Source organism: Amyelois transitella, chromosome 20 (assembly GCF_032362555.1).
Source record: "Amyelois transitella isolate CPQ chromosome 20, ilAmyTran1.1, whole genome shotgun sequence".
NCBI lineage: Eukaryota > Metazoa > Arthropoda > Insecta > Lepidoptera > Pyralidae > Amyelois > Amyelois transitella.
In genome coordinates this window covers 9,040,828-9,067,683 of record NC_083523.1, presented here as the reverse complement: position 1 = coordinate 9,067,683, position 26,856 = coordinate 9,040,828, and the positions used below count along the sequence as shown (strand labels likewise).

Genomic DNA, 26,856 nt, shown 5'->3' with positions numbered 1-26,856 from the left:
TTGGGCGATGGACTAGCAACCTGTCACTATTTGAATCTCAATTCTATCATCAAGCCAAAAAGCTGAACGTCGCCTATTAGTCCTTTGAAGACTGTTGGCTCTGTCTGCCCCGCAAGGGATATAGACGTTACTATATGTATGTAAGTATGCTCATGTAGTATATTTTTATGTTTAAAGATTTATCGACATGAATCCATACATCCATGAAATAAATTAAACTAATTACGGAAAACTATCTGTTTGAATGACATTTAAGTTTACGGCTAAACCGGTTTAAGAATGACCTAAGTTTGTTAGAATTTAATCGCTTATACAAGTTCAAACAATGCTTATTTGGATAGTCACATGGGAATGAGAACTTACACGAAGATTATTTCCCCTTTAGTAAACGCTGGTGGATTTAGCGTTAATAGATCTCCAGCGACAATCAAAAGGTTAATTTACATACATACATAAAATCACGCCTCTTTCCCGGAGGGGTAGGCAGAGACTACATCTGAGGTCTGCTGAGGTCTCCTGCCTCTTCATCGCCCGGGGACCCTTTATAAGCGAGCGCACGCGACCCAAACGCTCCTTTGGTCTACTTCGGCGCTCACCAATTAGCTCGTTATCCTCAGAGCGGCTACTTGCTGGATCCCGTGTCTTTAGCTTTACTGACGCTCTTGTGAAAAATTGTTTATCGTTATACTATGAATAAACGTAAAATCCGAGCCTTAAAAAAATATATAAATCTACTCGAAAATAAGTAAGAGCTCAATATATGAACGATCACAAGAAACGGGGCTGAGTCCCGTTCGCCCGTAGGATTTCTTTGTGCATTATTGTAACCCGATATTATTGGGCCACAAATTGAATTGTCAAACTCAACACGCATCGTCCTAATGATGTCCGCGGTATGTGCGGCGTGAATACAGATAGTTTAAGATGGTAAAGAAGTAGTTCAAAGTATTTCTGGGTGGAGGACCGGATCGAAGCTATAAGGTTTCCCAGGATATTTTCAATAGAACAAAGTTAATATTTGCGACGTTAAATCTCAGTAGAATTCCTCGGAATGCTAATTGACGTTACGAGCTCAACTGATGGATTTAAAAGCGGACCCGTGGGCTATGCGGAGGGGGTCGTCACTGAATCTCAGTTGGTGTTGTTATTAAAGCGTGTTTACATTAAAACAATTTTTGGATCATTTATTTGATGGGGCATTACAATTTGGTGCCGTGACCAGGATAAAATATAATCAATCAATATCTTGCACTAGATAGTGTGTTTTATGACTACCACTGATTGCAAGAATATAAGAAAATATATTATTTTTGTCCAGGAATCAAGCAACAGTGCGTGTTTATCCCTTACTGGATAAATGGGGGTGGTCCTATTGTAAATAGCCGGTATTCTCAAAAAATAACATAAGTAATTTAAACTTGTATTACAACTGTTTTTTTCTAGAAAAACCTATTTTTTTATTTTGTTACTCAATCAACTCACAAGGAAAAAACGGAAATTTACGCGCACGGTGTACTAGATATAAATTCATAACCTTTAGCTATAAGCAAGACATAAAACCCTGATAGCCGAGCTATTTGACCAACTATATGATTATTCATAAATCGGTTATGCCCTATAAACTATCTCAGGTGATACCTCGCGTTATGGTCATCGTTAAACGTTTATTATTTGAACAGTTGTTACTGGTTTATGTTTGTTTTGTTTAATGTTACATACATACATATATATAATCACGTCTATATCCCTTGCGGGGAGACAGAGCCAACAGTTTTTTAAAGACTGATAGGTTCAGCTGTTTGGATTAATGATAGAATTGAGATTAAAATGGTGACTGAAGTTGCTACCTTTCGCCTAAGATAAGATTCCCAAGTTTATAATGCCATCCCTTAGTCGCTCTTAACGACATTCATTGGAAAGTAATGGAGTGGTCCGATTCTTTTATACTTATTAGTGAACACGGCACTTTTATTAAATGTTGTGTGATTATTTGGAAATATCGTTTAATTTTTTTATTAAAAGTACTTTCGGGAATTTTGACAAGAATTTCGACAAATGCTCTTTTAAGACTGCTGGCTCTGTCTACACCGCAAGGGATGTAGACATGATCATATGAATGAAAGAATGAATGTAAATTTTGTACAAATTTTGTTCATGTATTGTGACATACAGCTGTACCAACTAAATATAGAAATGCACTCAAAATCAGTGCTGCTAGCAAGTCTGAAACTAACAAATTCGCTCATAAATTATCCAAATTAATCAAACGTAGCGCTTTGAACAGAGGCTGTGTTGTTCACAAATGGGACTAATCACTTAATGCAGGTGATGTCGAAGTTTGTATGCTGAAATATTGAAGAGTTCGCCAAGTATTGAAGGCGCTACCATGGACCTGATAAATTGTGAGTTGGAATACTGAACGCTTTAGCTAGAAGCGTCGTTTCAATGAGAATTTAAAGATATAAAATTAAAATCTACTAATATTATAAATGCAAGAAGAAAGTAACAGTAAGTTTAACAGTTAAAATGAATGAGTAAAATGCGTAAGTAATGGAGACATAAATGCTACCTCGACCATGCAGCAGTAACTCTTTTCTCAGTTATGTACTTTAGTTTGAGTGCTAACCGATGCTCTTACGGCAAGGGAATATAAGGTGAGAAAACTTTTACTGCACATTTCTGATACTAGATTATATAATCGTGATACAGCATGTGTTAGGTTCTCTCAAAACTTGCGGATGTCAGATGGGGGTCGCTTAGTGTTAAAACCTGATTCCCAAATTCATAATGCAAATTCAAAATTTTTTTTCAAATTCAAAATTTTTATTCATTATTATAGGGTACTTCATCGCTTAATAATTGTCAAAACGTATGGGTTAACAACATTGGTTGACGTCAAATAAATTACTTAAAACTAAGTTTACTGCCGCTTCCAAGGCGTCAGTGCAGAAGAAGCGGTAACAAACTGCACTGCAGCATTTTCTTCAACAACGTCAACTTCACAATATCAATTAAACTTAGAATAGAATGTGGACGAGAGAATACATTGTTCAGATTAATATATTTATATGAGATTTTAATATATATATATATATTTTATGGATTGCCAATTTTAAAAATATTTATGTACAGCGTGTACTGAATTTTGATTTAAGTTCAAATCAAACTACAATTCATTACGAGGTTTCTTCTTTCTTTTTCTTCACTCAATCCAGGAACTTGGTCAAAAAGTGCATGTCGGCTTTCTATTCAGAGAAGTAATTATGTTACTGAAAGAACATTAATACATATAGTCACGTCTATATCCCTTGCGGGGTAAACAGAGCCAACAGCCTTGCAAAGACGGAGAGGCCACGTTCAGCTGTTTGACTTTATGATAAGAATTTATATTCGCAATGGGCTGACAGGTTGTTAGCCCATCGCCTAAAAGAAGAATCCTAAGTTTATAAGCCTTAACTGCCTTTTACGACATCCATGGGAAAAAGATGGAGTGGTGGAGAGTTTTTTTCTTTTAGTGCCAGGAACCACACGGTACTGCCGACACTGTAACTAAAAGAAATATCGATTTCTTTTTAAGATTTCATGACTCTTTAATTACACCCTTTACAGAGGGATCGTAATTATTGAAATTTGCTCTATGGCCACCTCTCGAAAGCTCAATTTTCTTGTGTATTCGTAAAGGCGACTCGTGGTAAGGGATTCAATATAAAATTCCCTCGATAAAATCACAATATCGTTTGCATGAGACGGTCCACGTCTCTTGGTCCGCCAATATTTTTGAGAGCATATTGAATATAGAGTACTTGGCAATTTCTCTTTGCATTGTTTATGCACCTTATAGAAATGTGGAAAGGAAACTATTTCAAGTTGGTAAATGTTAGAAATGGCGGATTATCAAAAAGAAGACAAAGACCGGATGATTCCATGCACTTTTTAAATTAAAAAGCTTACTCTTGTCAGTGGAGTTAAGTAGAGCGTCCACCGTTCATATCTTTTCTCTGTATTTTTCTTTTTATTTTGTTTTTATTTTTTATTTGTTGGTATGTGGTAACGTTTACTTTTTTGCTGGATTTGATCAAAATACGAGTATTTTATTCCTGGTCTTCCTTCTCTTTCCATACATTTTTCCTTCCATAGTGGGAGGAGGTGTTTGAAAAAAATCGTTATGTCGGATTTAATGGCAAACCTTGTATACAATTTTGAAAATAAATCTTTTCTATTCTAAAATACACAGGATGTACTCGTATTTATCACTTGTCACACTTAGACTTAATGACAGCACACACAAAATCGTGAGCCATATAAGAGGCACCATTAATGTTACCGCTCCGTCGCGCCCCCTCTATCAAAATACTAATGACTGTTTAAGAAACATCATATTTTATCAGCACGGTGTATGGAGATTGGAGGTTTGAATTAAAATGACAATACATACATATAATCTCGTCTATATCCCATGCGGGGTAGACAGAACCAAAAGCCTTGAAATGACTGAAAGGCCACGTTCAGGAGTTTGGCTTAATGATAGAATTGAGATGCAAATAGTGATATGTTGCTAGCCCATCGCCTAAAAGAAGAATCTCAAGTTTATAAGCCTTTCTCTTAGTGGCCTTCTACGACATTCATGGGAATGAAAATTTATTTATTGCTGCCGGGAACCACACGGCACCTATACCTATAACTTATACTTATGACAATGTTGGATTATTCAAGCCTACTAATATAGAAGTGTATTTGTGTGTTCGTCTTTCGAATCGAAACCACTGAACCGTTTTCCATGAAATATAAATATTTTTATTATTCTTTAAAAAGAATAAGTGACGTATTCAGCAAAAAAAAAATAATCTCATCATTAATAATAATAATATTGAAATAATTTTGTAAAACTTATTTATAATACATCAAATTTCTACAAGGTAGTACAAATTTAACATAAAATATAACAAGAATTTCGTCCAAACAAACAAATTTATTCTAAAAATATATATAACTTATTTAAAATTATACGAAGCTCATTCGAATATCCTCACAAACCAATACATCAAACAGATTTGTAAATCTGTGCGGCGGACGATAAGTTTAAGTCGTTATAAACCGAACAAATGCTGAAGTCGTTAAAACGATGTGCATTCGTCTCGTCAACCACTAAAAAAGATGTCAAGTCAACCTTTTTACCAATTTATAAGAAAATTGTAACAGAATTGTTTATTGATTTTGTTTGTGAGGTTTTCTTTTTATTACTTCAACTGAATTACATACATACATACATATGGTCAAGTCTATATCCCTTGCGGGGTAGACAGAGCCAACAGTCTTGAAAAGACTGAATGGACACGTTCAGCTATTTGGCTTAATGATAGAATTGAGATTCAAATAGTTACAGGTCGCTAGCACATCGCCTAAAATAGAGTCCCAAGTTTGTAAGCCTTTCTTTTAGTCGCCTTTTACGACACACACGGCACACACACTGAATTACGCATCTGAATTTAAGGTGTGGTTCCCGACACCAATGGAAAAAAGAATAGGACCATTCCATCTCTTCCCAATAATGTCGTTAAAGGCGACTAAGGGATAGGCTTACATACTTGGTATTCCTCTTTCAGGCGATGTGTTACCAACCTGTCACTATTTGAATCTCAATTCTATCATTCAGCCAAACAGCTTAACGTGGCCTTTCAGTCTTTATTAGACTGTTGGCTCTGTCTAACTAATATCTAAATAAATAAACTATTTAAATGTAATAATACAATTATTCTAACCATACAAATGTGTGAAGTTAATAACAACTATGACATAAGTGGTGCAAAGGTTAATGAAGTCTAGTGGCAAAGACAGATTGACAGGAATAATTCGCCAAATCTTATAGCGGAAATTCCTCTCGTGTGTATAGCTTATAAACAACTGGATATCTGATTTCTGAGTGTCATCTGAAAAATAATAAAGTTATAATAATGCTGGCAGTTAAAAACAATTATTTTTTTAAGTTTCTTTATAAACATTCTGAGATATTTGAAATTCTGAAACATAAAACATTGTAATGAGTTTTAATGACATGAAAATAAGATTGATTATTCATTCTTCCTCTCTCTCTCCCTTGCATGATCACAGTTTTTGTAAAATTGCTAGTTGACTTTTTACGCTGCATATATACATACATATGGTCACGTATATATCCCTTGCGGGGTAGACAGAGCCACCAGTCTTGAAAATACTGAATGGCCACGTTCAGCTATTAGGCTAAATGATAGAATTGAGATCCAAATAGAGGCAGGTTGCTAGCCCATCGCCTAAAAAGAATCCAAAGTGTGTAAACCTACCCCTTAGTCGCCTTTTACGACATCCATGGGAAAGAGATAGAGTAGTCTTTTTCTTTTTTGTATTGGTTTCGGGAACCACACGGGACGTTTTATGCTGCAAGTTTGCTTAATACAGGAACACAAAGTAGGTACCTAGGTAGGTAAAAGATCTAGCAAAGGTTTTTACAGTCAGCTACTATAATAACGTACGATTTCCCTCTAGTCGCTTTCTTCGATATTCCTATCAGTGTTGAGAAACGAAATTGCCACCTGACGAATATCCTAAAAAGTGTTAATAATAATGTTAAAATTTGTACTTTTCTTTATATACCTAAGAGTTAAGTCTATCAAGAATATTCTAATAATTCTATAAGCTCCTATATAAAGAAGAATACAAAAACTCGTGCCGTGTGGTTCCCGGCACCAATACAAAGAAGAATGGGGCCACTACATCTCTTTCCCATGAATGTCGTAAAAGGCGACTAAGTGATAGGCTTACAAACTTGGGATTATTTTTTAGGCGATGGGCTGCAACCTGTCACTATTTGAATCTCAATTCTATCATTAAGCCAAATAGCTGAACGAGCCAACAGTCCTTTCAAGACTGTTGGCTCTGTCTACCCCACAAGGGATATAGACGTGACCATATGTATGTATGTATGTATACAAAAACTCACCAGTTTCGTGCATCAGTTTGTGCATAAGAATTTTTCTAATCTTCTCTATTTCAGAAATGAATAGTTCTGCGACTGCGCACGGCGAGAAGAGGAAGAAGGAGATTTGTAATATGTGCATTAACATGAATCCCATGGATTCGTAGGGAAGCTAAAAAAAAGAGAATGGAAATCTTTTTACATACATATGGTCACGTCTATATCCCTTGCGGGGTAGACAGAGTTAACAGTCTGGAAAAGATCTTTTTCTTAACATAAATAAATAGTAAAGTGACTACATACATACATACATATGGTCACGTCTATATCCCTTGCGGGGTAGACAGAGTATAGTAACTTTTGTCCGCAATTTCGGTCGCTGTAAAATTTCACTGAAAAAGCTGCCCCCAGCGTTACCCTTTGGAGCGATGGAAGGGAATTTTTTTGTATAACAGTTTCTAAATTGGACCAAAACTAACACTAATAAGGAAAACACATTCAAATCAGAGCAATAGTTTTCGCGTTTAGCGGGTACAAACATACAGACAGACAGTAATTCTATAAATTGCATTTTTGACTTCTCTTCTTCCTCCTGGCTTTAGTCCTGGTTGCATCCTCGCCACTCTGGAGCCCTGGGTATGCCTTTGACCGTGGATCCTGGATTGGGCAAGTCAGGTTTTTACACGAAGCGACTCCCATCTGACCTCCGCAACCTTTGCAGGTAAACCTTACCCGTATTGGATCAATGGTTACACATACAGTTGCCTGAACGTGCAGGTATCCACACTCCGTTTTCCCTCACCGCAATAGCATCGGTTAGTATTCAAACTAATGTAGGTACCTAATTTTGAACAGAGTCATTGGTACATGGTTGGCATGGTATTATTTGGCTTCTGTTGGTCTTATAAAGATCCCCACATCGATTTTTGCTAAAATCTTTCAAATACAGATATAGGTCTGTTACTATTTTATTATACATACATACATATAGTCACGTCTATATCCCTTACGGGGTAGACAGAGCCAATAATCCCGAAAAGACTTAATGGCCCACGTTCAGCTGCTAGGCTTAATGATGGAATTGAGATCTAAATAGTGGCAGGTTGCTAGCCCATCGCCTAAAAAAAGGATCGCAATATTATAAGCCTAACCCTTAGTCGCCATTTACGACACCCATAGGAAAGAGATGGGGTGGCCCTATTTTTTTCCCGGCACTATTTTAGTATATGTATGGATATGATGGCCTTTTCACTCATTTCGGTAATCGCTGCACCTATTTATTTATGTATATTGTTTATTTATTGTAGTTTTTGTGTATGTATATTAAAATATATATTTTGTGTAGGTATAAATATATTTATTTAGTTTAACCCCGCATAAAGTTCTCTGTCAGACCCAATGGTTGACTGGTAGATAATGCTACTAGCATTAAGTCCGCCAATTGTGCTATAGATACATTTGTATTTTGTGCAATGAAGTTTAAATAAATAAATATAAAGTAAGATCAAATAAAAAGAAAAGAGACGGAAGAAAATTACTAATACTCTTCTAACCTATGGCTGAAACCACGAAATACATAAATACTTACATGATTTTCGATGACCAAAAGTATATGATAAACATTTATTACAAGTTTTGGTAAACTGCAGACAACACTCATAAAAAGCTGAAATGAAAAAAAAAACAAATTAAATTTTCATAAGAAATGTGCCGTGTAGTTCCTAGCACCAATATAAAAAGAAAAGAACCACTCTATCTCGTTGCCTTGGATGTCGTAAAAGGCGACAAAGGGAAAGGCTTATGAACTTTAGATTCTACTCGTAGGCGATGGGTTAGCAACCCATATGAATCTCAATTCAATCATTTTAAAAAGCTGAAGGTGGCTTAGCAGTCTTTTCGAGAGTGTTGGCTCTATCTACCCCGCAAGGGATATCGACGTGATTACATGTTTGTTTCATAAAATAGATAGCTTAGATATCTATTTTTTTTACTTTTTACAGCCAAACAGCTGAACGTGGCCTATCAGTATATTCAAGACTGTTGCTTCTGTCTACTTCGCAAGGGATATAGATGTGATTATATGTATGTTGGTATATGTACAGACAAACAAGTTCCTGGCTTAGCTAATATATTTATATCATGTTTTTTTGGTATTCACTTACCGATGCATGTAACTCCGGTATCATGAGGTCCATAGTATCAGCAATATTCTTATACAAAGTCAAACAGAACCTTATTTTACCTTCCTTCATCATTTTATTATTGGCCACGTACAAATAAGTATTAAATTCAATATTTTCCCCCAAACGTTCACGAAGTATTTTTAATCTGTACCTTATTTCATCATACAGAGTGAATCTCCACACTCTGTTCACATCTAACGCGAGCAAAGAAAATTGATTCAACAAATACATATAAAAATAAATATAACAATCATAATAAACACAAAAGAATGTCGTATAAACAATTCTGACGGACCAAATAGCAAAGACAATGAAAAATAATCTATATTTAATACGCGTATAATATTTCTTGTTAATTCTCAAAAATGTGTCTATATTTTTTAATTTGACGAAAAATGTTGAGACTTTGTTGTTGAGGATTAAGACGATTATTGTCGACGAAACATATTCGATTAATGACCATATCTGAGGAACACCCTGGTCTTCACAACAAGCCATTGTGGCAACAGTGATTACAATAATCAAGATTACGCTGTAAATTTTGATTACATATTTGATTACTGTTTTAAATTTGAAGTAATCGTAATTGAACCCGCAGACGATCAATATGAGAAGCAGTATTCTATAATGATGCCCTATAGTATTTTTAGTTTTGATGTTATGAATTTTATTATTAAACATACTGAATCTGGTTATTTTATCAATTTCTTAAAGAGCCCAATTTAATTACTATCAATGAACTTTATTTTTTAACTAAATTGTCTGAGGGATTTTGATCAACAATCCAAGAAAACAAATGAAACTAAATATATGCTGATTTTAGTTTAGTTGCCAACTACAAGTATACAAGTGACGACTAAAATGTAAACGTTCTGAATTGCTGTTTATTTCCTATTTACAAAAAGGAATTCTTGTTAATGTATTTTGGTTTAGTACTGAATAAAGAAGTGTGCTTGTACTCAATTTCTCCTTAGTCAAAGTGCCAGTTGTATTTTTTCCTTGATGTATGTATATAAATAAATTAAGATAAACGTGACGTCACAAATATAAATTTTGAAAATAAATTAATAGTTTAACGATAAATCAATGATTTCTCAAAATATAGTAAATTAATAGTTTAATGACAATTCAAAGTTTCTTGTTAACCGGTTGTTATATGGTTACGGAATTACTCGTGTTTTTAATATAAAATTATTAAATAAAATATAATACATAATTTTTTCATAACCATAATTTTTTTATTATCGCGGGTAAAATATTTATAAAATAGAGCACCAAATCTACTAGAATTACAGCAACAATTTTTTGCGTGTTTCTTGTTGCACTGCGAGTATGATACGCGGTACACGACACGACACATTCCAAGTTCAAATATTATTACGGTATCGAATCTAATGCCCATACAGCGAGTTCCTATTCCAAAACTGTCAACTTTATCACGTGTCCAGTAAAGCGACGTGTGAAAGCGACAAAGCCTCAAAATCAAAGCGGCCATATTGTTCAGGCCCCTTTGTTGTTTGTTACAGGTGTTATTGACATTTTTGATAAAATATAAAGAATGACATTATTTACATACATATATATATGGTCACGTCTATATCCCTTGCGGGGTAGACAGAGCCAACAGTCTTGAAAAGACTGACGGCCAAAAGAAGAATCTTAAGTTTATAATCTTACCACTTAGTCGCCTTTTACGACATCCATGGAAGAGAGATGGAGCAGTCCCATTCTTTTTTCTATTGGTGCCGGGAACCACACGGCATATAACTTATTACTTGAATCAACACATTAATAACACTACTTAAAAATCCACCGCAAATAACGTAGGAATTCTAATCGCATGTCAACTTCCACATAATTGCCGTGAAAATTGCTCAAATCTACTGCTTCTGAGAAATGGCCCATCACGTCTAATAAAACAGCGAATGACATAAAAAGTCGTAGTTTAACTGACGTTAGTCGACAATCACCATGCTCTTACACTATTAAGTTGTTATTGCTTAGTGAATCTTGGTCATGCCAAGCTTTGAAAGCAAATGGATGCGGCACTTTTTTGTTTGAGTATTTTTCTAGGGTTTTGTTTAGAGTCAATCAAGATCTAAAATTTTATATTTTTTTAATTACTAAAATTTTCCAAAGTTCAGAGAATTCTGAGTTATCCTTGTCTTTTAGCGTGTCACATTTTTTATACGCTACAATAATTTTTGTCTTTTCAAATTCATAACTTTTTACTTCAAAATTACAGACAGTCTGCGAGCTATACATTTCTCAGTAAATCGAATAAAATAAAATCCTTTACTTATAAACATAAGTTCATTTATATTTTTACTTTCTTTTACCCGCAGCTTCCCTCGCGTGAATTAAGCGCCGTCTACAAAAAAGCGAAATATTTTAATTTACCGCCATCTAAGCGAATAATTTAGCTCCATCTACAAAAGAATACAGGTTTTTTGCAAATTATACGAGAACTATATTTACCGGGATGAAAGTTACCCTATTCTAAGTCCTTCTCCAGACTCTTAATTGTATATACGTGAAATTTTAAGAAGAATCATTCAGTAGATAACCCGTGAAGGGGTAACAAACAAACAGACAAAAAGCCTTCGCATTTATAATATTAGTTTAGACAAGTTGCGCCTCAGTCATCTCTTTTGTGATCAAAAATTATTGACCATCTGTGTTATTTCTGGTCTTAATCGACTCGTGTATTACATTTCATCAGAACGATAGTATACCTATTATTATATTGTTGCTAAAAACACAGTGATTTGCCGCTTCTTTACTTAATTATATAGTTCCTTTATTGTTTGCCGGTTGACTGGAAGAGATCCCTTCATGGGATAAGTCCGCCAATGCAAGTGATTTGTTTCTTTTATAACTATGCATTATTTCTTGTTACTGTAAATTTCTATGCAAGAAAGATATTACAAACAAACAAACAAACGTTTTGTACGATTAGTGGGACAGGATTAGAAGGATCTCAGTGTGCTGGAAAGAGAAAGATGATATCATTCTGACATTCTGCTTTGCCGCATCCAAATTTCCCGCTCCGTGTCAAAACTACCCTCTTCCCGATCGTCGTTAAGTCGAATGATTGAGAACTTACGCTTTCGACTTCATTGCTTTCAATTTGTAAGCTGTACAGGGGGATTTGTTTTGCTTTCTTAATTTCTTTCCATCTCTTTCTTACTTTTTAACCACCGACGGAAAAAGAGGGGTGTTATAAGTTTGACGTGTCTATCTGTCTGTATTAACATACTACATATAGATAGATACATATCATCACGTCTATATCCCTTGCGGGGTAGACAGCGCCAACATTTATGAAAAGATCCACGTTCAGCTTATTGGCTTACTGATAGAATTTAGATTCAAATAGTGACAGGTTGCTAGCCCATCGCCTTATACAAGAATCTCAAATTTATAAGCCTATCCCTTAGTCGATTTTTACGACATCCATGGGATAGAGTGGTCCTTTTATTTTTTCCATTGGTGCCGGGAACCACAAGGGCACTGCAAAAACACCATTTATAAAGAAAATAACGAAAACAGGTCGCATTGCTCAATGGGACAGGTTGCGTCGCTGTAAATAATAATGTGCTTTTTTTCCTTATTATCCCTTATTCCATTATTTTAGACTGAATTTACTATAAATACTTGGTACATCTATATATACATACCTATATTATAGTCACGTCTATATTCCTTGCGGGGTAGACAGAGCCGACAGTTCTGAAGAGACTGACAGGCCACGTTCAGCTGTTTGGCTATATGATATCTATTTATAAATGAAATTAAATGAAGATATAGACTTGAAGACTACATTTAGTCATGTTGATTTGGAATTCCTCCTATGAGGAGTAAATTTTGAGGAAAATACTCCTCTGCTAATTTATACTGAAGGGAAATTTTGTAATGTAAATATATATACATATGTATATATATATATATATATATATATATATATATATACATTCAGTCAGAAAAGTATCGGGAATGGATTATTTATTTATGGTTCCAAATTCAAATTTTTGTTTTTTTTGTTGTTGTTAGATTGGCACAACTGTTTTCCATTTTGGCGCGGAGTTTGAGTTGCATCTGTTGTTTACATTAAATACAGTGCTATTTTTAGTTATATCATATCTAGTGTGTATTGCTAATTTCATAATGGATAAAAACATCGAACAAAGAGCTTGTCTTAAATTTTGCATTGCCAATGGAATATCGTGTTCGGAGTCACTGAAAATGTTACAGAAGGCTTACGGTGAATCGACTTTATCAAAAACTCGTGCTTATGAGTGGTACAAAGCGTTCAAAAGCGGTCGAGATGTGATGGAAGATTTGCCTCGCTCTGGTAGGCCATCAACGTCTGCAACTGAAGTTAACATCGCAAAAGTGAAGGAAATAGTGACTGAAAATCCTCATTCAACTTTGAGAGAGATAGCCACCGAACTTTCTGTATCTCACGAGTCGATCCGTACCATTTTAACTAATAATTTGGGTATGAAACATGTTGCCGCTCGGCTAGTCCCAAAAGACCTGAATTTTTTTCAAAAACTCAATCGCATGAGAGTCGCTGAGGACATGCTAGAACGAGTCAATTCCGACCCAACATTCATGAAACGCATTGTTACTGGTGACGAGACGTGGGTTTACGAGTTTGACATGCAAACTAGTGAACAAGCTTCGGAGTGGCGCCTTCCAACTGAACCAAAACCGAAAAAACCACGCCAAAGTCGTTCAAAAGTCAAAGTCATGTTGACTGTTTTCTTTGACTATCGCGGTGTTGTGCACTCGGAATTCTTGCCGGAAGGTCAAACGGTAAATAAGGAATATTATTTGAGTGTTATGCGGCGTTTAAGAGAGCAAATCCGACGAAAAAGGCCAGATTTGTGGAAAGAAAATTCTTGGATTTTGCACCATGATAATGCACCTTCGCACAAGGCCATCATTGTGAACGAATTTTTAACCAAACACTCAACAAATACCATCGAGCAACCACCATATTCACCAGATATGGCTCCAGCCGACTTTTTTCTTTTTCCTAAACTCAAATTACCACTTCGTGGCACCCGTTTTCAATCGGTAGAAGACATAAAAGAGAATTCGCGGCGAGAACTGACCTCAATTCCGGAAACAGCGTTTAAAAAATGTTTTGATGATTGGATTATTCGTTGGCGTAAGTGTATCGTTTCTAAAGGAGCATATTTTGAAGGTGATAAAATAAATTTGGATGAATAACAAACAGTTTGTGTATTATTGATCTTTTCCTGCTACTTTCTTGACAGAGTAGTATATGTTAATATAAATGTATAATTGGTAATCCATAGTAAACTTAGTTTTAAGTAATTTATTTGACGTCAACCAATGTTGTGAAACCACAAGATTTGACAATTATTAAGCGATATGAAGGCTCCTATAATAATGAATAAAAATTTTAAATTTGAATTTGATTGAAAAATCCATAGGTTATGAGAGAACTTTTTCAACAAGTTTACGTCCAAAAATTTTCGGGGATTTTATCTGAAACTTAAACGAAACAGCATCATCAAAGAGCCGCCATTTTAAAATGTACAGATTATATACGTCTACTTTTAATAACGTCATTATTATCCTTTTACGGAAAAGTGAAAGTTTTAAGGACTTATATGCTTAATTTGAGTGCCGAAAAATTTCAAAAAAAAAAATATGCGATTGAAAATGTGGATATGGCATTTGTTTTTTACAATAAAAATGTAATTAAATTTATTCATTTAACTATTTTCTTTTAATTACTAGAATACACGCATGGCTATGCCCGCGTCTATAAAAAACCCGTTGATTTTCATAGGCCATACACATATTATAAAAACTTCATTCATTCATATAATCACATCTTGCGGGGTAGACAAAACCAGCAGTCTTGAAATACTGATAGGCCACGTTCAGCTGATAGGATTAAAGATATAATTGAGATTCAAATAATGACAGGTCACACAAAACCTCAAGTTTAAAAGCCTATCCCTTAGTCGCCATGCAGGCGACCACGCCGACGTGGCCATTCAGTCTTTTCAAGACTGTTGGCTCTGTCTACCCCGCAAGGGATATAGACGTGACCATATGTATGTATGTATATATGTATGTACAACAAAAAACAAGGGATATTGACGTGACCATTGTATGTTTGTATGTATGTAACAACAAAAAATAAAAACACCTGTAATTATCTCTTATCTCATACAATCTCGCCGTCTGAACTTCGCATTTGTACTTCACAATATATTTCCCTTTCAACAACGATATAACAGTCCCTTTGAGGCCCGGGAATCGCTGCACTGAATTTTACTACCGGTGACCATTGCAAACTTGTGACAAAGAGTGTGAAATGCCAATTAATTTTGGATACGGTATTGTTTAAAAACTTTGTTGAGTTTATCTTTATGCATATCTTTATCCCGAGTTCGAATCCCGGTCAGGGCATGTTGAAAAACGAACTTTCTCTGATTGGTTTCGGTCTTGGATGTTTATCTATTTAATTATATTATAATAAAAAAAATAATCAAGAGTTCCCGAAACCGCTAAGCTTGCATGAAGAGAGTTATGAATGTGGATGAAGCGAAATAAGTATGCAGAGGTCGTGGCAAGTAGAAAAATGTAGTCTCTGCCTGCCCCACCGAGAAAAAGGTGTGATTTTAAAATATTTATAAACATACATACATACATATAGTCACGTCTATATGTCTTACGGGTAGACAGAGCCAATAGTCCCGAAAATAGTGAATGGCCACGTTCAGCTACTCGGCTTAATGATGGTATTGAGATCCTAATAGTGACAGGTTGCTAGCCCATCGCCTAAAAAAAGGATCGCAATTTTATAAGCCTATCCCTATATTTATAAAATTTATTATATATTTTGTAATATTATATGTATAAGCTAGGTAAACATATTTGTTTGAGATAACGCTAGCAAGATACCTCCTCCAATTTTCGTATGTACTTGAAAAGCAGAATAATCCGCCAAGTTCTTTGTTGAAGTAGAAAATTGTTGAGCAGCCTTTGTCTGACCGCTGTTTTTGCGGAGAACAGATCCACTAGCGCTGGATTACAGTAATTTCGTACCATTATGTCTGAAGAGACCAGGATATGTGGAGTGGAACCTTTTTGCGTGATCGCAGCTCAGGCAACTTGAATAGTTTTTCAAAATTATCCATTTAGTATAGTATTTTTTTTATTATTTAATAGTAGTTTGTCTGACCTGTCTATGTAAGTATTCATTGCATTTATTTTATTTATATTATGTAAGTTTTTTAGAAACATAACATATAATCACGTCTGTATCCCTTGCGGGGTAGACAGAGCCAACAGTCATCAAAAACTGAAAGGCCACGCCTAGCTGCTTGGCGAGCGATTGAGAGTGAAATAGTGACAGGTTGCGAGCCCATCGCCTAAGAGAGCAATCCCAAGTCTATAAGCTTCATTTATAGTCACTTTTTACGACATCCATGGGAAAGAGATGGAGTGGTCCTATTCTTTTTTCTATCGATGTCGGGAACCACATGGCACTCCCCACTAAGTTTATATAAAGAAATATATTTACCTATGTACGTCTAATAGTAGTTGGTAACTTATTTTTTTAAATATTCTCTACTACCCCGTTACCAAATTCTCTCTCACGAAATGTTCTATTGATTGCCTGGAATAGATTGCATAATGCGATAGCCTTTTGTACATCACCTTAGCTTAAGTTTTAGTATAATAAGTTATTTTTATTATAATTTATATGCAATAAAGGCGTATTATTATTATATACGTAATATTATATACGTAATATTCTATCTACCTACAGACCAACAAAAAGAAAGCTTGGTTTAAAGTGATTTTATAGTAATCATTTTGAATAATACAAAAGGGAATGCATAATATCAAATATGAAAGTGAAACTACAAAAAGATAATCACGAGTAATTTGTGTCTCAACTATCAAAAATATCAAAACAAAGTCGATCAAAGGACCAAATCTCGTATTACGATGTCCAATTATTTTCGCGTTGCCATGACAAGGGAATTGGTCAATACTTAATGATTGCTATTATCCACTAGTATCGCCGTGATACTCCACTAGTATCGTAATGATACTCCAGTCGAGTGGACATTGCCATTGTGTTTGACCCTTACCGGATAACAGATAATACAGAATAGCTTTTATCGATTTCTCTCTCACATTGATGTTAAATTCCTTTATTGCTAATAGTAGGTACTTTTATATTTTAGTGCCGTGTGGTTCCCGGCACCAATATAAACAAGAATGGGACCACTCCATCTCTTTTCCATGGATAGCGTAATAGGCGACTAAGGGATAGGCTTATGAAATTGGGATTCTTCGTTTAGGCGACGGGCTCGCAACCTGTCACTATTTGAATCTCAATTCTATCATTAAGCCAAATAGCTGAACGTGGCCTTTCAGTCTTTTCAAGACTGTTGGCTCTGTCTACCCCGCAAGGGATATAGACATGACCATATGTATGTATGTACAACTGTACCCGTTCCGTGTGGTTCCCGGTACCAATACAAAAAAGAATAGGACCATTTGTACACTTGTACTTAATAAAAATAATAATATTTGAAAAGTATTACACGATTTGTTGCGTATTTACATTCTATTGTATAAATACACATTGAAAGAGGCGTGTTGACGTGTCTTAATGATTTATCACCACTCCTTGATGCTAATCGCTGCTAAGTAGCTATCTGATTTATGTGCCGGATTAAAGTATAATTATTTTGTAGCCGAGGAGCATTTATCAACTGCTAATTGCAGATCTGTGTTATCTGTGTAGTGATTAATAGGAATTGTAAGGAGTGAGATAGGTTTGTTTAAATCATCGTTTGGGATATATGGGAGTGAAAGTTGGGTATGGCAAAAGAAGCACGAAATCAGAATAAATGCAGTGGAAATGTGAGCGTTAAGGAGTAAGATGGGTGTGAAATTGAGTGACCGGATAAGGAACAGCGTGATAAAGGAATGTTGTGATGTGAAAGATGTAGTTACAGGAATAGAAAAGGGTATGTTGAGATGGTTCAGTCATGTGGAGAGGATGAATGAAAGCAGGTTGACTATCTTGATCAAATTAAGGACGTCCTGGTAAAGGGTCAGGTCAAGAGTACCCGAAACCGCCGAGCTTGCATGAAGAGAGTTATAAATGTGGATGAAGCGAAGAAAGTTTTAGAAATCGTGGCAAGTGGAAAAATGTAGTCTCTGCCTACCCCTCCGGGAAAGAGGAGGAGGAATCCTACTACTATTATAAAGGCGAAAGTTTGTATGGATGTTTGTTACTCTTTCACGCAAAAACTACTGAACCGATTACCATGAAATTTGGTATGTAGGTAGCTGAAGACCCAGAATAACACATACTTTTTATCCCAGAGTTCCCGCGGGATTGACAGGGTTTCCATGCGGACGAAGTCGCGGGCGGCCTCTAGTATTATGTATGTATGTATGTATCGTTTAGGACGTTGAGACTCGAAATTAAGAACAGATGCAGTCTTAATGATGGAATTGAGTTTCAAATACAGCACTATTAATATTCAAAAATATTATTCATTATTATGGAACATTAAACCATTACTTGGTATTAATTATTATTGGTTCTATATACCCCGCAAGGCATATAGACGTGATAATATGTATGTATGTATGATAAACATTACTTAATAATTGTCATTTCTTCACATAGTTTCACAACATTCGGTGTCGTCAAATAAATTATTACGTAAATCTAAGTTTATATCCGCTTCAGAAGTCAGTCAGTGCAGAAGAAGCGGTAACAAACTACACTGCAGCTTTTTCTTCAGTAACGTCAACTTCACAATAAGCCAAACTTAGAAAACATTGGTTATAATATTTGAATATAATAACATTTCAATCTTTTTGACATTATTGTCTCTGTCTATTTTCCAAAAGATATAGACGTGATTAGAATAGAATAGATTTTTTCTACAAACAGTCTTAAAAAGACTAATTGGCTACGTTCAGCTGTTTGGCTTTCAATTCAACCTTGCGAGCCCGTCGCCTGAAAGAAGAATCCCAAGTTTATAAGCATATCCCTTAGTCGCCTTTTACGACATCCATGGGAAAGAGATGGAGTGGTCTTATTCTTTTTCCTATTAGTGCCGGGAACCATACGGCACGGCGTGATTATATGTACATATCTACATCCCAGAGACCAATACAAATCACTACATTTAATAACACATTAACACTTAGCCAATGAAAAATGATCGCGTCAGGATGTACAACCATTTCCGTTTCCTGCATCCATCTTGGTTGGCGCCCTTTTAAACGATGCCTGATGATGCCGCGTGATAAATATTCGTTTGTCAGGATGTTCTTAGATAGAATGGATTGTTGACCAACACTTTTGACCCCTGATGCAGAAATGAAGAGTGCTATGAGGAAGAATGTGATAGCATTCGGAAATAAAATGCGAAGGGGCTAATTACACAACAAGATTTGATAAACAAAAATATATTAAATATAAACGGGACACATACATACATGAATATTGTAATGTCTATATCCCTTGCGGGGTAGACAAAGTGAACAGTCTTGAAAAGCTGAAAGGTTACGTTCAGCTGTTTGGCCTAATGATAGAATTAACATTCAAATAGTGACAGGTTGCTAGCCCATCGCCTAAATGAAGAATCCAAAGTATAAGTATATTACCTTAGTCGCCTTTTATGACTACATGACACAAATTACTGATAAAGCGGACGGTAAGTATGATGTTATAGTTAGAAATCGTTTGCAAATATAATGTTAGGAATTCAAATATTACAAAAAAATAAGTCAGCTTCGAATTGAGTTCGAGACGACTTCCAAGCCCAGGCTAATCAGAAAGAGTTCGTTTGTAATATTAGTTAGGACTAGCTGTGCCCGCGACTTCGTCCGCATGCAATAGTTATTTTGGGCATCATTGAAGCCTTCAAAGATGAATAATTTTCATGGTTTTTTTCACATTTTCCATTATTTCTTTGCTCCTAATAGTTGCAGCGTGATGTTCTGATTGCCTAAAGCCTTCCTTGACGACTGGTCTATTCAATGCAAAAATATTTTTTCAATTTGAACCAGTAGTTTCCGAGATTACCGCGTTCAAACATATAAACAAACAAACTCTTCAGCTTTATAATATTAGTATAGATTATTACCATGAATGTCGTAAAAGGCGACGGGCGGCTGGGAGTCCTCTTGCAGGCGATGGGCTAGCAACCTGTCACTATTTGAATCTCATTTCTCAATTCCATTATAAAGCTGTAAAACTGATCGTGGCCTTTCAGTCTTTTCAAGACTGTTGGCTATATCTACCCCTCAAGGGATATAGACGTGACTATATGTATGTTTGTATGTTACATCATGTAAACTAGCCATTTAAACAAACAAACATACATAGAAACTCAATATTGACGTTAATTACACCGCGAATGAATTCATTCATTCATTTCACTCAAAGTTATTCGGTCAGAATCTATTAGCGAATGTCTGCACATACGGACAGACAGAAACTTATATGTATATTAACAAGGCAGAAGATAATTGGAGGATATCTGATTGTGATTCCAAGTTATCAATTGACCTGCAACTTATAATGTAAATTAAATCCCTATCAATGAAACTAATTCCGACAAACCTATAATTTTAGACAATTCATTTTCATTCGAGTAAGAACTTCCTGCACTAATGATAATGACTCTATTTCGTGTCGTTTGTCGATGATTGTGTCATTAAGCTTTATATTAACTTACAGAAAGCTTTGAAACCTGTAATTTTCGTATAAATTACCGACAGTGTAAAGTACTTCCTACTGATTGAGTGTTTTTATAATTAAATGTTACTTTCAAATATTTTTCTTTTTATTTTTTTTTTTTTGTTTGTCTGTTGTTGTTACCCTTTCACGAGTTATCTACTGAATTAATCTTTCTTGAAATATCACGTATATATAATTAAGAGTCAGGAGAAAGGCATAGGGTGCCTTTCATTCTGGTAAAAAATCCCGTGGGATTTGCAAAAATCCTGTTTTGTTCGTATCTTTATGTTTTAAATCGTAGGATTTTTATAAGTGGTGCTAATTTCGTCGCTTTTTTGTAGATGCCGTTAAATTCTTCGGTTGTTAGCGCCAAATTCCCGCGGGCTAAGCTGCAAGTAAAATCTTGCTTTATATAAGTAAAATTTAAGAATGTTCATTCAGAAGATAACAAACAAACAAACTTTTGCACTTACAACATAAGTCAGGATATATACTTTACAACAGATAAGTAAAGATTGATTGAATACCTAGTTAAAGTCATGTTCATCAGGCTCCGTCATCGTCATCAGGCCTTAACAAGATTACAGTCTCATCAGGTTTGCCACCCCCTCCCTTTCATCCCCTCCCATTAATTGGGAATAGTGGTACTAACGCGATAGTAAACCTAATTCTGTTAGGCTGGCAATTCTGAACAATAGCCATTTTTGTTTGGAAAATAATATGGAGAAGGCTTTTTCATTAGAATTCTTTAATCAAATAGTAAAAATGGATTTTTTTTGGTTTTCGAAATATCCTCCATTTTATTGACCAACCAACCAACCTGGGGGGAAATTACTATTATTTGAATGTGTGTATGTTGCTAGCGCGATAACCTTTTTTAAATATTTTGGTTATATATTATTTGAAATGTCCTATAGTAATGAGTAAAATTTTTAAATTGAATATGAATCGTAGGTCCAATTTTGATGAAATTTAAAAGGTGTGTAGGACCTGTTAACAGAATTTTTATGGTCGTAGAGCAACAAAATCGGTTCTGTCAATTTTCAGATATTAAAAATATTGTTAAAAAAATATAAACATATAATTTGCCTCAGGTCAATTCTGTTGAATTTTGTTTCGTCAGTATGCTACAGACGATATATAACATAATAATATTTATATACCTACTATACACGTACTTTTAAGTTGAAATTTGGAAAAAAGAAACCGTTATCAAATCATGCATATCTTATTGAATATCTTATTCTCTAGAATCTATTGATATACAAATTTAAAAAATCCAACTCCACATTTAAAAACTCCAATCCAAAACCGCTAATTCGTGAAAACTATCAATTGAAAAATTGCCGATGTCACCGTCTGAACATAACCAGATTCCCACCTCTGTTCAGGGCGTTAATTAGCGCGTAATGGCTTTAATTAGGACACAGTGCTATCAATCGGACTCGGCGGATTTGCTTTGTGGAGGAGCTTTGCTCAGTGCATACTTATTCTGTTGACACGCATAGTTTTAATTGATTTTGAAAGGGATTTTATTCACATTTGAAATTGAAACTACTTTAAATATATACCTATAATACAGACTGATTGACTAACGTTTTCAAAGTTAGTTTCAATAAGTGTACTTCAATGAAATCAAAAAGCAAGATTCGTAATTATTCTATAATACATATTCTTTGTGCCGGGTGGTTGCCGGCGCTTTCGAATAGAACTACTCCATATTTTTGCCATGGGTGTCATAAAAAGCGACTAAGGGATAGTCTTATAAACATAGAATTCCTCTTGCACGCGATTGTGGCCGCAAGGGATATACGTGACTATATGTATGTTCGCATGTAGGTAAATGTACTTTACGCCTAAAAAAAAGGAAAAAGACAAATCAAGCGCTAATTTGAAGCAAAGAACATAAAATGTGGGGGATTTCCCTAAAACTGTAACTACTCAAAACAATGACCTCAATCGGGTGCACTTGTACTGGATAATTGAACATCTTGAGACGCGTCTTCGGGCATTTTATGTCCCCAATCAGAAGTGAAGTGACATCTAGTGGGTTGGATCATCCTAATGAATGCAGGGAACTGTTAAGATTGTTCGCAATTTTCTTTTTAGACTTCATTCCTTTTATTTATCCACACATTAGTTTCATTGCTAACTGATTCCCTTACTCCACTTCCTCGTGGATTAAGTCTCGGTTGCATCCTCGCCACTCTGAAGAGGCCGAGAATTTCGAAGTTATGTACATTAGTTTGAATACTAGCCGATGCTCCTGCGGTGAGGGAAAACATCGTGAGGAAACCTGCACATTCAAGCAACTGGATGGGTAACCATGGATCTGATACGGGATGGTTTACCTGATAAGGTTGCGGAAGTCAGATGGGACTCGCTTCGAGTAAAAACCTTATTCAACCAATCCAGAATTTATCAAAGGCATATGCTGCATTACGTTGTTGAAGAAAAAGCTGCAGTGCAGTTTGTTACCGCTTATTCTGCACTGACGCCTTGGAAGCGGCAGTAAACTTAGTTTTAAGTAATTTATTTGACGTCAACCAATGCTGTGGGACCGAAAGATATGACAATTATCAAGCAATATAAAGTATCCTATAATAATGAATAAAAATTTTGAATTTGAATATCCCGGGCTCTTCTCCAGAGTGGTGAGGATGCAACCGGGACTTAAGCCAGGATGATCCGGGAGGAGTCAGGAAAAAAATAAATAAAAGTACATTTGAGAACGCCGTGTGGTTCTCGGCATCGGAATAGGATCACTCCATATCTTTCTCGTTGATTTCGTAAAAGGCGACTAAGGGATAGGCTGATAAACTATGGATTCTTCTTGTACGCGATGAGCTAGCAAAGCCTGTCAGAATTCGTCATTTGAAACCTGTCATTTAAATCGGAATCTCTCACTTTCATCTCAAAGAAATGTCATTATCACAACTTGAAATAGATCAAGAATGTAAAGAGGCGACATTGTAGGTGCAATATATCGAAAACAATTCGGTTCCAAAGAAACCGTTCTGCCCCTCAGTCAGCAAATGTCAAGGGTGCCCTATAATACCCCGGGGCCATGATTGTACATCTTGAGAAGTTACGACCTTGTAGAGTGATGTAAAGTATAGACTAGATATGTCACTTTGATATAATGTATCAAAAAGATGCGAATGCCGAGAACGTCCGATGATAATGTTGCAGTGTAGTTTGTTCCGCCGCTTCTTGTACACATGCGCTTTGTGAAAGGGAAGTGGTTTAAGTGATGTGACGTCAATAAGTGATACCCTGTATCCAATTTTTAAAATAAATCTATTCTATTCTTTTCTATAACTGATCTGTACGAGGGTTTTTAATATATTCCCTAATTATTATTATAATGTTAGATCTTGCTTTTGACAAACTTATGATTAAAGTTTTTTAAGAATCTACCTTTGAATCTTAATCAACTAACAATATAAACATTAACGTTATTTTGCCTAACGCTTTTCTGACAAAAAGTGTCTTGATAGACGGAAAACGAAATGATCACTTAACGGTATATACTCTCATTTAGTTAACGTGAAACAGATCGTTACACCAAACATCTAAATAAACTCAATTCTATCATTAAGCCAAATAGCTGTGCGTGGCCTATCAGTTTTTTCAAGACTGTCAGCTCTGTCTACCCCACAAGGGATATAGACGACCATATGTATGTAAATGTAGTGGAAATTACGCCTCCGGGAAAGAGGCGTGATTTTATGTATGTATGTATATGTATGTATGTGTATGTATGTATATGTATGTATCTAAATAAACAATTCATTCTCCTTGTCACTTCCATTTTAATCTGTTCTTGGTCCCGTCGTATTAGCCGTATGGTGTCCACAATTCGCCTCAATAACGCGGACAGCGGCCACTACACTACCAACAATTGTAGGCATCCGAATGATTCCCGTAAATTTACGGGAGTTATATGGGTACCTCCACATGCATGGTATTTGGTAATACCATCGCAATGAATGATGTTAGATTTAAAAGAAAATAGTTATACGTTGACATTTTACGTACATATATATAGTCACGTTTATATCCCTTGCGGGGTAGACAGAGCCAACAGTCTTGAAAAGACTGATAGGCCACGTTCAGCTGTTTGGCCTTAAGATAGAATTCAAATAGTGACAGGTTGCTAGCCCATCGCCTAAAACAAAAGAATCCCAAGTTTATAAGTCTATCCCTCAGTCGCCTTTTTCGACATCCATGGGAAAGACACGGAGTGGTCCTATTATTTTTTGTATTAGTGCCGGGAACCACACGGTACACACGTTGACATTTTCTTTGGAAGTTTTAGAGTCACGTATCTAAAAGGTAAAAATCGTACCTTATTATCCGTCTGTTCATCTGTGCAGAATTAAAAGAGAGAGATGGAGTCTCACTTTGCTTAGTCTTGCCATGTAAGTTTTGATGTGCTAGAGGTGAGTTATTTTTTTTTTTTTTTTTTTATATTAATTTTTCTTATTAGTCGAATATTGTTGTTATTTATTTTATAAAATTACATATTATTGATAAAAAAAAAACGTTCTTTAGCCCGAACTACTTATAGAAGTTTTATTATTATCTGACCACAGTTACCTCACTAAATACTCAGAGTTTTGGCACTGTCTACTCGATAAAAAATAAAAATATCCCAGTTCTCTTATTATATTCTTTAGCTTCAGTCATTCATCAATCCTTTCATGCAAACTGTACAATTACATAAATATCATCAACATAAACGTGTGCCGTGTGGTTCCCAGCACCAATACAAAAAAGAATAGGACCACTCCATCTCTTTCCCGTGAATGTCGTAAAAGGCGACTAAGGGATAGGGTAACAAACTTGGGATTCTTTTTTAGGCGATGGGCTAGCAACCTGTCACTATTGGAATCTCAATTCTATCATTAAGCCAAATAGCTGAATGTGGCCATTCAGTCTTTTCAAGACTGTTGGCTCTGTCTACCCCGCAAGGGATATAGACGTGACCATATGTATGTATGTATCATCAACATAAACTTATTTTGTCCTACAAAAGGTTTATGTTGGGAGAAAAAAAATGGCCACGTTCAGCTATTTGGCTTAATGATAGAATTGAGATTCAAATAGTGACAGGTTGCTAGCCCATCGCCTAAAAAAGAATCTCAAGTTTGTAAGCCTATCCCTTAGTCGCCTTTTACGACTTCCATGGGAAAGAGATGGAGTGGTCCTATTCTTTTTTGAACTAGTGCCGGGAACCACACGGCACAATACTTATTCAACAGTTTATGACCTGAAAGTCTTAACTACTAATAATAAAGGTGGTATAATTGTCTGACCATCTCACTGTATACTACACTTCCGCCGCATTACATCTGTTTGTTCTGGTTTACGACTGTCGCAAAAATCTGATACAGACGGACAACCATACAGTCATTCCAGTTATACACTGAGCATTAGATGCTGATATTTAATTTTTTAAGTCATATTAGGTGCCGTGTGGTTCCCGGCGCCATTAGAAAAGAAAGAATAGGATCACTCCATCTCTTTCCCATGGATGTCATAAAAGGCGACTAAGGGATAGGCTTATAAACTTGGGATTCTTCTTTTAGGCGACAGACTAGCAACTTGTAACTATTTGAATCTCAATTTTACCATTAAGCCAAACAGCTAGACGTAGCCTATCAGTCTTTTTAAGACTGTTAGCTCTGTCTACACCAATAGAAAAAAGTATAGCACCACTCCATCCCTTTCCCATGGATTTCTCAATAACAAGACTTTACTATTAATAACGTATATTTTAATATATTTATATATATTTACCGTTGCAAGTGGAATTCCATAGTCTCTGCCTACCCCAATGGAAAACAGGCGTGATGATATGTATGTATGTATTATAATATGCTGAAACGAAGCTGTAAAACAAAAAAGACTGAAGCGTACCTTAATTAGCGTCGTCGGTT

At 35.6% G+C, this 26,856-nt stretch overlaps 1 protein-coding gene across 1 annotated transcript; it reads right to left on the bottom strand.

Annotated features, from left to right (window-relative positions):
* Nucleotides 1-5,754: 5,754 nt before the first annotated feature.
* On the bottom strand, nucleotides 5,755-9,630 carry LOC132902980 (uncharacterized). The gene is made up of 4 exons (XM_060950102.1): nucleotides 9,112-9,630; nucleotides 8,538-8,615; nucleotides 6,974-7,121; nucleotides 5,755-5,927 (listed from the first exon to the last, which is right to left on the bottom strand). The coding sequence occupies exons 1-4, from the start codon at nucleotides 9,628-9,630 to the stop codon at nucleotides 5,755-5,757; spliced, it is 918 nt and encodes a 305-aa protein (XP_060806085.1).
* Between the last annotated feature and the right edge of the window lie 17,226 nt (nucleotides 9,631-26,856).